General features: G+C 45.2%; 1 protein-coding gene across 3 annotated transcripts in view; it reads right to left on the bottom strand.

Moving 5' to 3' along the window:
• Positions 1-3,647: 3,647 nt before the first annotated feature.
• Positions 3,648-18,277, bottom strand: part of LOC112224857 (zinc finger protein GLI2) — a 102,545-nt gene continuing 87,915 nt past the window's right edge. For all 3 annotated transcript variants that reach the window (XM_042306547.1, XM_042306548.1, XM_042306549.1), the window contains 5 exons: positions 11,894-12,043; positions 10,874-11,038; positions 10,391-10,669; positions 8,212-8,557; positions 3,648-7,517 (listed from right to left, as the gene is read on the bottom strand). In XM_042306547.1, the coding sequence (XP_042162481.1) occupies positions 5,194-7,517; positions 8,212-8,557; positions 10,391-10,669; positions 10,874-11,038; positions 11,894-12,043 (3,264 nt within the window). In that variant the 3' untranslated portion in view covers positions 3,648-5,193. The remainder of the gene's footprint in view (positions 7,518-8,211; positions 8,558-10,390; positions 10,670-10,873; positions 11,039-11,893; positions 12,044-18,277) is intronic.

Here is an 18,277-nt window from a genome sequence, read left to right as displayed (position 1 = left end):
TTTCAGTCTGTATTTGTAGGGCATAATTACAATGGTGAAGTTGTGAAAATAGGCGCACAGCACAGCATGAGTTTCCATCCCCAAGAGAGGCCCAGTCCATAAATTGCTTTATTACGATGATCTGCCCACTTGGGTCAAGTGTCAAGATGTGACACTCTGTTGTTTATTAAAATAGCATAATATTATTTCACCCATTCACTCTCTCTCACAATGATTGAACAGCATCTTTGATCTCCTGTCTTTTTCTGCGTACCATATAATTGTAATGTTAATGGGTGTGTGAAATTGCATGATTAGTGGTCTTGTGTAGATAGACAGATATATAGTCAACAGATCAGTAATTGATCATCTTTCTCTTTCAACAACATGCAGTTTTTCTTCTGGTGGATTTATTTATATTATGTGGAGGTTATTTTCTGATGCCTTCACACAAACAATGATTCATTGTTTACAGCCGACTGGGTTTAGTTTAGCTGCTTGATTCCCCAATACCATTAGAAAGTGGAAGGATTTCGAGCGGATAAAAATGACTTACTACTAAATCAGTGGATGTTGTCATTAGATGAGGATAGGAAGAGGTGCTTATTTAGTGGCCTTTTGTGAGCAACATAAGTCACCATAAGGACACTTGGAAAGAAGAATCCTTTTGGATCAAATTTGTAAGGCCTCTGAGCCTAGTGTGAGTTGTGTCTGGTGGCATTGTTTTATCATGCTACCTTCCCTTCTCTAACAGCTGCCCTGCCCTGCCCACCCTACTCTCTCTTGCTCCATCTCTCTCTCTCCAGCGGCCCAGTGTCAGCCATCTAGGCAGCAGCTAAGTGGAGAGGGGGATGGATAGAGAGAGAGCAGGAGGGAGGACGAGTGAAACAGAGAGAGAGAGGGACAGAGAGAGTGAATGCCCTGGTCTCTCCCCTGAGACCTATTTTTATAAAACTGCATCTCAGTCTGGAACGACTGGAACCATGGGACCAAGCAGCATGGAGAACACACTGTGTAGATTCTAGAACGTGATGTCTTGAACCTCGCTCTTTCTCCGTTCATTCTCTCTTTCTCTGAGCTTTGAGACGAGGCATGCAAAGCTAAGCCCAGCCCAGACTATCTCTGTGGACTCTCTCTTTCTCTCTCTATGGTAGAGTTTTGAGTCTTACATCTCACCTCGTTTGTGTTCTTGTCTAATTAGCTAGTGCCTTGCCCGTTAGTGTTCATCTTGCCTCCCGTCCTAACCTCTTGTTCTCTTAGCTCCCTTATTACCCCAGGCTATTTTTCTTCCATCCTCTCTCTGAGAGAATAAGGAATTCAAGTGGCAAATGAAATCAGTGGCAAACACATCAAAAGGATCCTCAGCAGAGTTCCGTTGCCTGTCAGAGTAAAATCATTTGTTCCCCACTCTTTTTACACTTTCTCCACGCAGTCATCCTTTTTACAACCCCCATTCTTCCGCTCTCCTTATCTCTGTCTTCCTCTCTGCCCCTATCGCTCTCTTCCTTTCTTTCTGTTTCTCTTCGTCTTTCTCTCTCCACTGGTGTGTTTAATGTCTTTCCTGAAAACCATTTCCTCAGAGCGTGCCTGCCACTGTTAATTTTGGACAAAATGCCTAACTTTAGAAACTGCTATGTATGCATTTTGTTTTTCTGGAAGAATAATTTTTAGCTTGGGTTTTCAGGTTGAATTTTATGCCTTTACCGACACTGTTTAAAAAAACTGAAAGAGCAACACAACTGAGAAGATTCACATTTAAAGATGTCTTCATTTGTTGAAGTAAATATGTATTGTGAAGTAATGGATGAAAGCGAAAAAGAAGGGATAAAAGAGAAAACAAAGTTTTCCCCATAGAGATCCTATAATACATAGAGATCCTATAATACGTTCTAATTCCTAATTCTATAGTTTTCCCTAGATTATTTACTACAGATATAGGATCTTAATTTGAGCCAGTTTGCTGCAGCATGAAAATAATCCTGCAGCAACAGGAAATGTGAATTATTATGTAGGTTATAATTAATGGACATCTTTGTAAGGGTTGATACATTTTTCATAAGGGAAAATCAAGTATGAAATTTCAAAGTGGAAATTACAAACTTCAGAAGCCTTTTTGAACTTTAAGAAGTGGAAAGTTGTCCTGCAACAGGGTGATCAAATTAAGATCCTACATCAGTAGTACCCTGTTATGTTCTTTTCTTCTATTCCTATTTTTCTAACCACCTCAACTTAATCTATGATAAAATCACCCCCCAAAACAAAAGGCATCCTTTGCAGCTAAACATCAAATATACTGTAGGTAGATGTTATTTTGCTAGCTGCAATTATGTATTTAAAGTACCAGTCAAATGTTTGGACACATCTACTCATTCAAGGGTTTTTCTTTATTTGTACTATTTTCGACATTGTAGAATAATAGTGAGGACATCAAAACGATTAAATAACACATATGGAATCATGTAGTAACCAATGAAAGTGTTAAACAAATCAAGATATATTTTAGATCCTTCAAGGTAGCCACCCTTTGCCTTGATGACAACTTTGCACTCTTGGCATTCTCTCAACCAGATTCACCTGGAATGTTTTTCCAACAGTTTTGAAGGAGTTCCCACATATGCTGAGCACTTGTTGGCTGCTTTTCCTTCACTCTGCGGTTGAACTCATCCCAAACCATCTCAATTGGGTTGAGGTCGGGTGATTTTGGAGGCCAGGTCATCTGATGCAGCACTCCATCATTCTCATTGGTCAAATATCCGTTACACAGCCTGGAGGTGTGTTGGGTCATTGTCCTGTTGAAAAACAAATGATAATCTCACTAACCACAAACCAGATGGGATGGCGTATCGCTGCAGAATGCTGTGGTAGCCATGCTGGTTAAGTGTGCCTTGAATTCTGAATAAATCAGACAGTGTCACCAGCAAAGCATCCCCAAAACATCGTACCTCCTCCTCCATGGTTCACCACACATGCAGAGATCATCCTTTCACTTACCCTGCGTCTCACAAAGACACGCCAGTGTCATCAGACCAAAGAATGTATTTCCACAGGTCTAATGTCCATTGCTTGAGTTTCTTGGCTCAAGCAAATCTCTTCTTCTTATTGGTGTTCTTTAGTAGTGGTTTCTTTGCAGCAATTCGACCATGAAGGAGTGAGTCACGCAGTCTCCTCTGAACAGTTGATGTTGGGATGTGTCTGTTACTTGAACTCTGTGAAGCATTTATTTGGGCTAATGAACTTATCATCTGCAGCAGAGGTAACTCTGGGTCTTCCTTTCCTGTGGCGGTCCTCATGAGAGCCAGTTTCATCATAGCCCTTGATGGTTTTTGCAACTGCACTTGAAGAAACCTTCAAAGTTCTTGAAAAAATAAATAAAAAACATTGAATGAGTAGGTGTATCCAAACTTTTGACTGGTATAGTATATCAATCTGTATTGCTGAAGTATCGCGTAAGATCTGCAATAAAATGTCACGTTCATTTCGAATTGAGGCGACGTCTCCGCAACAGCGGGAACATTGCCTCGCTCTATAGTTATTTGACATGAGGATGGTTTTCATGGTGTGTAGAATTCATTAGGGTGGGTGCTGAAGAGTTTAGATAACGACACTTTGCTTTCATGTGTCCCAGAGGGACGAGACCATGTGATTTCAAAGGAGACACAAAACAAGACTTTGGTTAAAAAAGAAAAAACGTGGATACTGTATTTGAAATGTACAAAAGCTATATACAACACACACACACACAGACACACTCACACGGAGCATAGCCAAATGAATGAGCAGTATACCTATACATACTATAAGGCTACTTTAACTCCAGGAAACAAACTAAATAAAAACTTAGGAGTTGCGGTATCTCATTGTCTTTGATATGATTCGTAATCAAAGTAATACATTCCTTATTTGAATCTCCATATAGTCCATGTCTAGCTCAGAACTCAGGGAAGAGGGAGGGGTAATGAATCTACTAATTAGTGTGTGATCATGTCCACAGAGAACACATGGAGTACTTGCATATTCCTTTAGAGATCTGATTCCTCCAAGACGTTGCGAGGCATGGGGATCCGTGTGTATCTTCACAGACTGACTGACACTGAGGCAGATCTCTGTCCTTTTCAATCATACAGTCAGTCTGACAAGGAGGAGGGTCCATAGAGGGTTAGACATTTTTTAGAGGGCACTTGGAGGATCTTTTATACAGTATGACTGAAAGAGGCCATCTCCTGCTGTATGCCAGGGTGTGGTTTCCCAGATACAGATTAAGCCTAGTCCTGGACTAAAAATCATTTTCAATGGATAATCTCCACTAAGCATGGGTTGTAGTCCAGCACTAGGCTTAATCTTTGTTCGGGAAACCGGCCCTAAGAGCTTGGCAAGGGAACCTGTTCCACTGCAAGCTCCTCTATACACAGATAGATGAAAGCATCGCAATGTTAAATAGTGGCATCATACTGTAAACGGCTTGCAATAATTACGTCTCTTCAACATAATTTAAACCACGTACCTTACAGTATATTTATAAACATGATGGAAGGTTGTAATGAGAAATGATATTCTAATATTTTCATATGCATTTTTTCTTGGCAACATTGTTACATGTATGTATGTTTTATGAGTTCACATATTACTCAAACTTGATCTTTTTATCAAGGCACTTGGTGAACTGCTTTCAGTGCACTGCTTTTTAAAAGGTAACAAACATCAACAAATACTGAGCTGGACACATTTGCCAACGTATTTTTATACCATTGTCTATTTTTATTCGTAGATACAAAGTATGGCTTTTTAAAACAGTGATACAAATACCCCTTATGTCTTTACTACACTTACTTTATCAACATAAACATTACTTAAAATGTACTTGAGCAAATATTACATAGAACTGGATAAGCAAAGTCTCTTTTCAGGCCGGTGGAGATCGACATTCTCCTGATAAGTAACTATTTCCATAAGGTATTGTTACATATAATCAGAGCTTTTATAGTACAATTTTCCTGATGCTTTCTTGAAATGGTCTGAATATACAAGGGGGGCGTCCCAATAATCTCTCCTTCCTCCTGAAGTGTGCACTACTCCCCACAAATGTAAAAGCATTGTATTGGTGTAGGCATGGGCCAGGGGAAGTTTCCATTCACCAATCATTTCCTTTGAAATTCATGAAAGGAAGTGAACACGTGAACACTTTGGGAGAAAAACTATTGCGATGCAGCCAAGGCGTTAGCTCATCATGTTGAGGAACTTACTCTCCTCAGCCAGGGCGGTCAACATGGAGTTCATATCGCCAATGGCCATGTTACCGATCCCTGCTGGCACAGAGGCCAGGGTCACAGAGCTACGGGGGGTGGTGAGCCTGGAGGAGTTCTGGGACAGACTTGTGAGGATCCCGGGGCTGAGGGTCCCCGACATCAGGCTGGAGTGGTCACCATCATCCAACATGGCATCAAAGTCAATCTGGGCATGCTCCACACCAGAGGAGTCCACGGTGCTGGTGACCTGGTTGACCCCTGGGGATGCCATGGTAATAGCAGTGCCTACCAGTGCCTGGGGTGTGCAGGGGGACATGGGGGAGTCGAAACTCAGGTTGTTGTTGGACTCGAACATGTGTATCTGGCCAGTGTATAACACTGGAGCGTTAGAGTTGGAGTTTCCCTTTTGTCCGACGTTATGTGCTGCGGTGCGGCCTGGCTTCTTTGGACTGGCCTCAGAGGTGTTGTGATTGAAGTCAGACTGAAGGAAACGGTTCTGCATCGTACTGCTGGATCTTACATGTTGTCTGGGCATAGACTTGGTCTCCATGGGAAGCCTGGGCTGCATCCCATCTCTGGTCCCAGTATGGACGGCTTGCTGCTGAGGCATACTACTGTAGTTCAGCTGCTCAACCTGATTCATGTGAGGGGGATAGCTTTCAACCTGAGTCCTTGATCTGTAGTTTTGAATATCTGGATTATGTGTTGCCATTACTCTGCCATTGGGCAGTGCCATGCCGTTATAGTTGGGTCGTAGGCTGCCATTCCCAGATCCAGAGTTAGGGATGGGGACAATGTCTTGGCCGTATCCCTGCTGGGGACTCATCTGATCAGTATAATTCATGCTGCATGGCTGCCTCTGTTGCTGTTGGACAGAGTTGATCCCTTGGGCGTTGCTTCTCTGAGTGTAGCCTTGTAGCTCCATGTTCTGGCTCATAGGCATCACCTGCTGGTTACTGTTACTACCCATACTTCCCTGGAAAGGCCCACAGTTCTGTCTCTGCTGAACCACTGCCAGGTTGTTGTTTCTGAGGAGGTTCTGCTTGGTGAGTCTTGAGGTGCCTGTGGTGTCCACAGTCCCTGAGCTGACCTCATTCCACTGCACTGGCATGTTGTTTTTGTTGTTCATATGGGGTGAGGTTGGGTACTGCTGTTGCTGTGATCCAGAACCAGGGCTCATCTTGTAGAGCGTTAGGGGGGCCTGGCCTGACTCAGACAGGGGCATGTTGGTATCCACCATGGCCATCCTCCTTTGCCCATAGAACTGCTGGTGGGGCTGCTGGGAGGAGGTCATATTCCCTTGGACCTGGAAGCCGTGTGATTGGCTGTTGGTGTAGTCGACGGGGCCTGCTGATTGGCCGGCGCCAGTGTTCTGAGACCTGAGATACTGTACGACATCCTCAGGCAGCACCATGTCCTCGTCCCCTGCATGGTCCAGCCCGTCCACAGCCATGGTCTCCATCACCACATTCTCTGAGATGCTGGGGGGCCGCGGGGCGAAAGGGTGGCGGTGCAGACTTCCGTCGGATCGTGTGTAGCCCTGCATGGCCAGGCCCCGGCGATCAGTAGAGGGAGGAGGCATCATGGAGTTGGGGTTCATACTGTTCATGCTGTTGTAGCGCTGGACCCTGGGCAGGGACAGTGGGTCCAAGGTAGGTCTGCGGACGGGATCGCTGGCTCGCCGTGGCAGGTTACCAGGGACCTCGTGGGGCATCATACTATGGTTACTGTAGCCAATGTCGCTGCAGCGTCTGGGCACTGCTCCAGCAGGGGGCTGGAACAGGTTGGAATTGGAGGAGCTCTCCCTCTCCTGGGAGTGGTCCCCGTACAGGGCCATCCTGGTCCTGAGGCTCATGCGCTCCATGTTGGGCAGAGGTGTGGGTGGAGCTCCCCCGGTTGCGGCAGCATACTTGGCCTTAAGATGGTAGTGCTGAGCCGGGGTGAGGCTGAGCAAACTAGGGCCGTTTCCACCACCCCCTCCACACTGGCTGGCCTCGCTGGATCTCCGGGACAGGTCTGTGGAGATGGGGTCGTAGGAGTCGGCTGAACTGATGTTGTTGTGGCGGTTGCTGAACTGCGAAGCTTCGGAAGAGCGGCGGCTGGAGTAGCAGGGGGAGATGCCCGAGGAGCGGCGGCTGGTGTAGGCTGAACTGGCAGTGCTGGTGTTGCTGTACCGGCGGCCCTGCTCATTCAGCTGGTTTAGCATGGTCACCTCGCATGATGACAGGTCACCAAGACGCTGACCAGGGTAGGGCCCGGGTGAAGCAATCATATTGGAGTTCTCCAGAAGGGAACCTGAGGAACCAACAAGAGGAACCACATTAGAACATATAGGGCAAAACACCTTTCCTGGTATCTAAGGCTGCTTCACAAATTCCTCCCAACTCCATCTCTATGATTGTGGATGAACGCAAAAAAAAATAAAGTTTGTTATTTGGTAATTTGTACCCCTTTTTCTTCCCAATTGTGTGATATCCAATTGGTAGTTACGGTCTTGTCCCATTGCTGCAATTCCCATGCGGACTTGGGAGAGGCGAAAATCGAGAGCCATGCATCCTCTGAAACACACACTGCTTCTTGACACACTGTTCACTTAACCCGGAAGCCAGCCGCACCAATGTGTCGGAGGAAATGGCATACAACTGGCGACCATGTCAGCGTGCATGCGCCCGGCCCGCAACAGGAGTCACTAGAGCGCGATGGGACAAGGACATCCCGGCCGGCCTAACCCCGACGGCCCTGTGCCAATCGTGTGTCGCCTCATGGCTCTCCCAGTCATGGCCGGCTGCGACACAGCCCAGGATTCTGGATCTGTAGTGATGCCTCAAGCACTGTGATGCAGTGCTTTAGACCGCTGTGCCACTCGGGAGGCCCTAGCGAGAATTTTTTTATAAGATAATATTTTTCTTCCTTGTCATCGTTTATTAAACTTTCAGCATTATGACAGTTCTTAACAACAGTTATCAAAAACTCTATATAAAACTCTTACCAACAGCAGGAATAGGAGGCAGCTTGGTGTTGGTGTTCCGGATCTGTGGACCAGAGTTGGCCCAGGGACACGAATCCCTCACATTCTTCAGCCTCTCCTTCTTGATGTTCTCCAGCTTGATGGTGACTCCTCCCCCTTTACGGAGCCCAAGCCCCACCCCTGCTGAGTTGCCATGGGAGAGGGTGGAGGAGTCCACCATGGGAGCGTCATCCAGTGCACTCAGCTCCCCAAAGCTTCCCCCGCTGTGCAGGGCCATCTCTACTCCACTGTCATTGTTGTGGGCACTGCCAAGTGGCGATGGCTCACTGCTACATGACGAGTGACCGCCAGGGCTGGATTGATACGTCTGGAGAGGAGGACAGGATATAAGGTTTATGTTAGACACGGGCTTCTCATATTACTAAGTTGAACTGAGCTGAGCCAAACCAAGCTCTACTGAGTGGTTTTGTTCAGGTTAGCTTGTTAGTGTGAAAAGGGTACCACAGTCAGACCAATTCAGGGCACGGTCATTGTAAAAATATGCTTAAAGTATGTACAAGCTGGATGTAGAAGCCTAAGTGTTGTTGTTTCTTAGTTTACTCCAATTATGGGAGGGGTGGTAGGGTTTGCGGGAAATAATAAAGGAAAATATAATTTTAAAAGATATGTATGTATATATATATATATATATATACACACACACATTTATGTATATATATATTTATATATATTTGGGTGTGTATGTATGTATATATATATATTTACAAAACAAATATGGGGGATTGGAAATTATGTAGACAATTACATTGATGGAAGCTACAATCTATCTGCAATATCTAAATATAATATAAAAATAATAATATATATGCTAATGGAATTGTTCTGTGTTTTCTATATATTTTCACACTATGAGGTTAGAATAATACTGTGAAATTGTGAAAAATATGTTAATGCACTTTTAGTGTAAGGCCTGAAATTTCAGCCTGTTTTGGTGGGATGGAGTTTTGGCTTGCCTTGTGACATCACTAGGTAGTACATTTGTTATTAGACCAATAAGAAAGAGTTCCAAACCTCTCTGCCAATAACAGCTAGTGTTCAGTTTCCCCTCCCCACACAGACCACTCCCAGATAGTCCTAGCAAAATTCTTGCTTGAGAAATTGCTATTTGCTAAGAACCTATTTTTGTTTCTTTTTGACCATTTTAATTGAAAAGGATCACAGTAAGTTACTTAATTGTTACCCAGAAATGATTTGATATTGAGAAAAAAATGTCTGTATTGGTTAAAATCTAAAATACTGGAATACAGTTGCACAATTCTGATTAATCAAATATTTAAACTTTGCCAAACCACAAATTAAATAAACGATGTAGCATAGCTATAGTTTCATAATCTTATTTATCATAGATGTGTTGGATTCATTTACAAAGGAAACAAGTATATTGTGGAGCGATGGAGGGATACTGTGAGTCTAATCACAGTCAAGTGTTGATAGTGATGAATTCTGACACAGACTGAACTAGAAAGAGTCTTGATCACAGCTTGATTGCTGACACTATTTGTTCCACACGCATGCTGAACAGTCCCGTTCTTTGAATATTAATTTGATAATGACTTTTATCATGGCCCGACAGACATTACCATCAGATCACGTAGGCCACAGAGGAATATAACTGAATAAACTCATGCAAAAACATCAAACTGTAGACAGTACAGTATAGACTTTTAAAACCAGAAGCGCTTGGAAAGTGCTTGGTGTAATCCTCTATTCTTTCATACATAAAGGAACAGAGTAGTGCAATTTCAAATGTACAGATGCAAAATTGACATGCAGAGTTAGAAAGCATTGAAATGAAAGAGAAAACGTGGTGGTGCTTACCTCAGAGATGCCTGTCCGTTAGGGAAAGTGTTAAAGAAAGAGAAGCACATTCAAGTAGTGACCAGAGAGGTGAGTTGGATTAGGAGAAGGGTAGACCATCAGCAGGTCAATTGTCCATCACAGTTAGCGTGAAAGGTGATGGGATAGATGGTGAAATGTCACAAGACTCAAATAACATAGAATATGTATGAATGGTACTGATAGGATTTGCATTGATAGTTTAAGTAGTTAGTAGTTGAGAGGATTTTGACAATAGTCAAAGTCAATGCTTTGTTAAATAATTAGTGGTGATGACACATTGGAATGTCACACCCAGTCTTACCATTGAGTTCTCGGTCTTGATTGACTTGACCTGCAGGCAGTCCTCCACTCCTCTAGTAATGCTGTTGGCTTCCATCTTTCCATCCATCCCTCTATCACTCTGTTTGGAATTTGCCTCATTCTCTCCATTTCCTTTGGGAGGACCCCTGGGAGGCACATCGCCACGTTGTTTCTTGGTGACGTGGGCCTCTGGTCCGTGAACCGTCTTCACATGCTTCCTGAGAGAGCTGGGGTCTGTGTAGCGTTTAGTGCACCCAGGGATCTTACAGATGTAGGGTTTCTGGGAAAAATAATTAAAAATGATGTCTTATTACCTTATCATGCTTATGTTGATTACTGATTTCTTTCATTGTCTTCTGAAAATGCAATATATAAAAACAAAATGAATTTAAACGCACATTAGTTGACTTAAATAATGGCGGGTGGGTATATACTGATGTAGCTCAAAGTATGTCTTTGAGGTGATTGTCTATAAGAGCCTTACCTCATTGGAGTGTGTGCGGTTCTGGTGCTTGGCTCTGTCTGAGGCGTTTGAGAAGGCTTTGTTGCAGCCCTCATGTTCACAGACGTACGGCTTCTCCCCTGTGTGGGACCTCAGGTGGGTCTTCAGGTTTTCCAGGCGAGAGTAGGCCTTACAGCAACCTTCAAACTAAAGAGAGGGAGGGAGGGAGACAAAGGTAAGTTAGACATAGCCTCAGAGACTCTTACACTTATCACACAAAAGTATTTGCTCTTAGAGAAAAATGACTACTACACATATTTAAGCTAAGTAAGAGACCATGGACAGCTTTGTTGAAACAAAGCATCAAAGCTGGTCTGTGTTTAGCTTTGGTATGCTACAATAGGCTATGCATTGATTTGGTATTCCTTCAGAGCGGCATACTGTGCTGGGCACTGTGGGTAATTGACAGTTTGTGTGAGATGGGATCAAACTATATTCGCTCAAAAGTGGACATAAAAGACCTAAGATCCTCCCTTCAAAAACACAAGACTTGCTAGAGAGGGAGATAGCTGGGGGTGAATGAGATGCATGTGGGATTTAAAACTAAACTCTTTACACTTTAATAACTAATAACCTTCCCTCCTGTCAATCAGCCTTGTGAAGTCTCTAGTCAGAAGTATTTTAATGGACTGGACTCACAAGGCCTCATCAATGAGCTTTGAAGCTGAGGAAACTACACTCTGAATGTGATCATCATGAGTGGACTGCATGCTACAGATGAAGCCCTTAGGAATTCCCTGAAAACTCATCTAGATGGAGAGGAAGGATCACTACTGGTGAGAAATAGGCTTGGAGTGAAGAAATACAGTAAAGTTACGGTCAATTGTTATTATAGGGTGCAAAGCATAACCCTATCTAGAGGTAGGACTTGTGCAGAAATGTGTTTAATACAAGGAGAGAGAGTTATGTGAGTGGCTTATCCATGACCTATAATAGAAGGCTCTGGGCTTATTGAAATAATGTGTACATGCCCAGGTGCTAGTTGGGAGTTGGAGTTCTTACTGTGCATTTGTGTGGCTTCTCCCCAGTGTGTCTCCTCATGTGGACCACCAGCATGTACTGAGCTTTGAAGGGCTTCTGTTCTCTCGAGCACTCATCCCAACGGCACACAAACTCTTTCTTCTCCCCATGGATGTGGTCGTTGTTGATGTGCTGAAGAGAGATCAGGGGAACATGGGGTTACATGGGAGTAAAACACAGCCGACACATCCATGTATCTCAACTTGTTTCAGGATATGATCTTCTTAATCAACTGTCAGACTGTCTTTAAAGCTGTCCGTTTCCTGCTCATTCGAGGTGTGTGTGTGTGTGTGGAGAAGTGAGACGTTTAGTCAGCAAAGAGCTTGTGAGAGCAGGCCTCCCAAACATCCCTCTCTGAGATCCCTTCCCTTCCCCAAGCCAGACCACGAGTGACAACGCCATCCATCATGGCTAACAGTTTGTCTACAACTCACATTGTAGACAAAGGGTTATGACAGATTTGTCAGGTCCTGTGTCTCACACACACACAATGTTTTCTCAGGCCCTATATGTGTCAGAGGGAGGGGACTTCCTTAACTAACGAAGAGGAATTAGTTATGGGACAGTCACACCTGAGATTTACACACATCTCCTCCTCTCTCTCCCTCAGATGCACATGCTTCAACAGCTGATTATATTCTTCGAGGAACACGGTGCACCCTCACAAAGAACACGTTGCACACCCCCACCCTCATTTTGCCCTCAGAATAACCTCAATACGTTGGGTCTTGGACTCTACAAAGTGTCAAGTGTTCTACAGGGACACTGGCTCATGTTGACTCCAATGCCTCCCACAGTTGTCAAGTTCGTTGGATGTCCTTTAGGTGGTGGACCATTCTTGATACACACGGAAACTGCTAAGTGTGAAAAACCCAGCAGCGTTGCAGTTCTCGACACAAACCGCTGCGCCTGGCACCTGGTACCCCCCGTTCAAAGGTACTTCAATCTTTTGTCTTGCCCATTTACTCTCTGAATGGCACACATACACAATCCATGTCTCAATTATCTCAAGGCTTAAAAATCCTTGTTTAACCTGTCTCCTCCCCTTCATCTACACCAGGCCTGGGCAAAGGCCGACCCGGGGGCCGTACTTGGCCCGCGGACCTGATTCAATATGGCCCGCGAACCTGATTCAATATGGCCCGCGAACCTGATTCAATATGGTCCGCAAACCTGATTCAATATGGCCCGCGGACCTGATTCAACATGGCCCGCGAACTTGATTCAATATGGTCCGCGGACCTGATTCAATATGGCCCACGGACCTGATTCAACATGGCCCGCGGACCTGATTCGACGAGGTAAAGGATTTCACCTATTTCTCCTTGTACCTGGATGAGAGCAGTGATGCACGTGACACGGAGCAGTTGTTGATGTTCTGACGAGGCAAAACCCCAGACTTTGAAATGACAGAGGAGCTTGCTTCAGTGCAGTCAATCCTCCTGACCCGCAGAAGCCAACAATCTCACCCACCTTCTGACACTACTAGTCTGTTCCCTACCAGATGACCTTCTGACACTACTAGTCTGTTCCCTACCAGAGGACCTTCTGACACTACTAGTCTGTTCCCTATCAGAGGACCTTCTGACACTACTAGTCTGTTCCCTACCAGATGACCTTCTGACACTACTAGTCTGTTCCCTACCAGAGGACCTTCTGACACTACTAGTCTGTTCCCTATCAGAGGACCTTCTGACACTACTAGTCTGTTCCCTATCAGATGACCTTCTGACACTACTAGTCTGTTCCCTACCAGATGACCTTCTGACACTACTAGTCTGTTCCCTACCAGAGGACCTTCTGACACTACTAGTCTGTTCCCTACCAGATGACCTTCTGACACTACTAGTCTGTTCCCTATCAGATGACCTTCTGACACTACTAGTCTGTTCCCTATCAGAGGACCTTCTGACACTACTAGTCTGTTCCCTACCAGATGACCTTCTGACACTACTAGTCTGTTCCCTACCAGATGACCTTCTGACACTACTAGTCTGTTCCCTATCAGATGACCTTCTGACACTACTAGTCTGTTCCCTACCAGATGGCCTTCTGACACTACTAGTCTGTTCTCTATCAGATAACCTTCTGACACTACTAGTCTGTTCCCTATCAGAGGACCTTCTGACACTACTAGTCTGTTCCCTATCAGATGACCTTCTGACACTACTAGTCTGTTCCCTATCAGATGACCTTCTGACACTACTAGTCTGTTCTCTATCAGATGACCTTCTGACACTACTAGTATGTTCCCTACCAGATGACCCTCTGACACTACTAGTCTGTTCCCTATCAGATGACCTTCTGACACTACTAGTCTGTTCCCTATCAGATGACCTTCTGACACTACTAGTCTGTTCCCTACCAGATGACCTTCTGACACTACTAGTCTGTTCCCTACCAGATGACCTTCTGACACTACTAGTCTGTTCCCTACCAGATGACCTTCTGACACTACTAGTCTGTTCCCTACCAGATGACCTTCTGACACTACTAGTCTGTTCCCTATCAGATGACCTTCTGACACTACTAGTCTGTTCCCTATCAGATGACCTTCTGACACTACTAGTCTGTTCCCTATCAGATGACCTTCTGACACTACTAGTCTGTTCCCTACCAGATGACCTTCTGACACTACTAGTCTGTTCCCTACCAGATGACCTTCTGACACTACTACTACCAGATGACCTTCTGACACTACTAGTCTGTTCCCTATCAGATGACCTTCTGACACTACTAGTCTGTTCCCTATCAGATGACCTTCTGACACTACTAGTCTGTTCCCTATCAGATGACCTTCTGACACTACTAGTCTGTTCCCTATCAGATGACCTTCTGACACTACTAGTCTGTTCCCTACCAGATGACCTTCTGACACTACTAGTCTGTTCCCTACCAGATGACCTTCTGACACACTACTACCAGATGTCTGTTCCCTACCAGATGACCTTCTGACACTACTAGTCTGTTCCCTACCAGATGACCTTCTGACACTAGTCTGTTCCCTACCAGATGTCTGACACTACTAGTCTGTTCCCTATCAGATGACCTTCTGACACTACTAGTCTGTTCCCTATCAGATGACCTTCTGACACTACTAGTCTGTTCCCTATCAGATGACCTTCTGACACTACTAGTCTGTTCCCTATCAGATGACCTTCTGACACTACTAGTCTGTTCCCTATCAGATGACCTTCTGACACTACTAGTCTGTTCCCTACCAGAGGACCAGCGGGAGAAGTACACATCACTGCTGTGTGCTTTGAACGGGGAGTTTTCTTGTCGTTTTGAGGATTTCAAAGTGTTGGAAAATGACATGCTGTTGGTTTCCTCTCCTTTCACCTTTAATGTGGATAACGCTCCCACACCTGCAACTTGAGCTTATCGATCTTCAGTCTGATGCAGTGATTGGATAACTATTCAAAACAATGTCACTGACAAGGTTCTATGCATCTCTCGACGACAAAACTTTCCAAAGATAAAGAGTCATGCTCAGAAGATGTTTGCACTGTTTGGGTCAACCTATGTATGTGAACAGGCATTTTCAGTGATGAAATATAACAAGTCAAGGCACAGATTATCTCTTATTGACTCTCACCTCTCAGCAATCCTGCGCATAGCAACATCAGAAACTATACCTGACTTCACTGCTCTAGTCAATGCCTATCAGAGACTTCACTCCTCACACTGATTGAGTAGTTTAAATGTAATATTGAGTTCTCTCTCTTTCTTGTGTTTTGTGCATACCCGTTAAGAAGAGTTCTGTCCATGGTGCTGAATGCAGTGTACTTTTCCCTCTGTGTAGTTCATTTGTTTAATAATGAAAATACCTATCCTGTGGTGCCTGTTTTCCCTAGCCTGACACTGCTCTTATCTCTGCTACAGTTCCGTCTGCTCTGACTCTGGTCCCTGTCTCCAGTCCCTCGTCTCGTAAGTCCTGCTTCCTAGCCCTGGACCCCTGCTCTACTGCTCCCTTGGATTCCGCTCCGGACCTGCTTACCCTGCCCCTACTTCCCTTGCCTAAGCCGTAGCCTCAGTTCCTGGTTCCCTGCTACTCGCCAGAGCTCTCCCTGACCTGCACCCCATTTCCCCCCGGTTTTCAATAAATACCTTGGTTACCTTATCCCTGTCTCCTCGTTTGAGTCTGCACTTGGGTTCACCTGCTCCACCCCACGTAACACTAGCATAGTGAAACCATAATATGGGGCTACTCAGGAAGGATTAGTTTGGGTAAATAGAACCTAGAAGCGCTATGCCATAATTGAGTATTTTCAAGGTGTGTGATTTCACTGGTGAGAACATTGTGTGAAACCTTGGATCTACAGTACAGGGGCATGTGTACAGAAATGTAGATGAAGGTATAAAGTCCTATCAAACTCTTAGCAGCAGACTCTCAGCTATTACATCTTCATCTACCGAGATATAAAATTAGAATTTACTGTAACAAGAGACTCATTCATAAATACATTATTTTATAACACTGTATTTACACTGTATTGACATATACTGTTAGTATTTTCCTTCCTGGCTGCCTAACCCTTGTTCCAGAGAGTTGTGGTATGTTCTTTGCTTCACCTTGTCCATCCACACCCCACGCCCTACAATCTACACCCTATAATCCACACCCCACGCCCTACAATCTCCACACCCCACGCCCCCTACACCCAATCTTCACCCTATAATCCACACCCCACGCCCTACAATCTACACCCTATAATCCACACCCCACGCCCTACAATCTACACCCTATAATCCACACCCCACGCCCTACAATCTACACCCTATAATCCACACCCCACGCCCTACAATCTACACCCTATAATCCACACCCCACGCCCTACAATCTACACCCTATAATCTACATCCTACAATCCACACCCCACGCCCTACAATCTACACCCTACAATCCACACCCCACGCCCTACAATCTACACCCTACAATCCACACCCTACAATCTACACCCTACAATCCACACCCCACGCCCTACAATCTGCACCCTACAATCCACACCCCACGCCCTACAATCTACACCCTACAATCTACACCCTACAATCCACACCCCACGCCCTACAATCTACACCCTACAATCCACACCCTACAATCTACACCCTACAATCCACACCTCACGCCCTACAATCCACACCCTACAATCCACACCCTACAATCCACACCAGCAGGTCCTATTTCTGTTTTCTGATCACCTCAGCCCCTGACAGAGCAGCATAGTAGGGGGATGGATGCTGGAACTAACTTGGGTTGGTCTGGACTAGCCCTCTGTCAGGACAGAATGGGGCTGAGGGGCTGGGTGGCAGGAGCAGGGGGAGAAGTGAGAGGGTTGGGGAGGAGAGGTGAGTGAAAGGGGGAAAGATGGGGTAAAAGGGGATCTTAGTTTGCTCTCCTCCTTGACTTGCCTTGTCAGGACAGTCTGGGACCGGGGTGCTGAGAGTGGAGGGAGAGGGTGGAAAGGGGGGAGAAAGGGGCTCCAAGGTGAATCCACTCCTGACCCGTAACACTGGGAGACTCCAGACCATTGCAGACTCAGCTCAGAGACTCCCAGTCTGGGTACTGGGCTGACACATGCCCCCTGCCACCCGTCTGTCAGGTTGGGGAAACCCAATTGTTAATCACAGCCTATGGGAGTGGAGCAGCAGAGTAGGCTGCGTCGGGAGTTTAGTGGACAAGAAAGGAATAGAACAAAGTTCAAAGGTCAGAGGTTAGAGCCAGGGGTTCGGGGTTACAGCTGCAGGGCCATTAGTGTACCTATGTCTCCTCAGTCACAATCAACAGGCTTCATTAACCCTGCGCGTGTCCACTACAGGAAAGGATCAACAGCTGTGACCCCCAACCCTTGGCTCTGACCCGGCACTGACTGGTTAAATCTTAAACTTGACGCACTGACTCTAACCCTGCATACTTCAAGGATGAGCAGAGGAGGCTTGAATTTGAATTTTATTTATTTTTATTTTTTAAATGTGAGGTCTTTTGGACTTTTTCCTGTATCTGTATGCCTCTCTCTGTGTGCCTCTCTCTGTGTGCCTCTCTCTGTGTGCCTCTCTCTGTGTGACTCTCTCTCTGTGACTCTCTCTGTGTGCCTCTCTCTGTGTGACTCTCTCTGTGTGCCTCTCTCTGTGACTCTCTCTGTGACTCTCTCTGTGTGACTCTCTGTGTGACTTTCTCTGTGTGACTCTCTGTGCCTCTCTATGTGTGACTCTCTCTCTCTCTCTCTCTCAGAAACATGGTTTCCATGTTTGATACCATTCCCTTCACTCCATTCCAGCCATTATCCTTCTCTCACCAGCCTCATCTGACTGGCACCCCATGTCATTGTAATAGAGGAGAATAGTTAATTTGGTGAAGAGTGTTGT

Source organism: Oncorhynchus tshawytscha, linkage group LG26, assembly GCF_018296145.1.
Source record: "Oncorhynchus tshawytscha isolate Ot180627B linkage group LG26, Otsh_v2.0, whole genome shotgun sequence".
In the NCBI taxonomy this organism is placed as follows: Eukaryota; Metazoa; Chordata; class Actinopteri; order Salmoniformes; family Salmonidae; genus Oncorhynchus; species Oncorhynchus tshawytscha.
The sequence above is the reverse complement of the archived record's forward strand: the minus strand, read 5'-3'. Positions and strand labels throughout refer to the sequence as shown.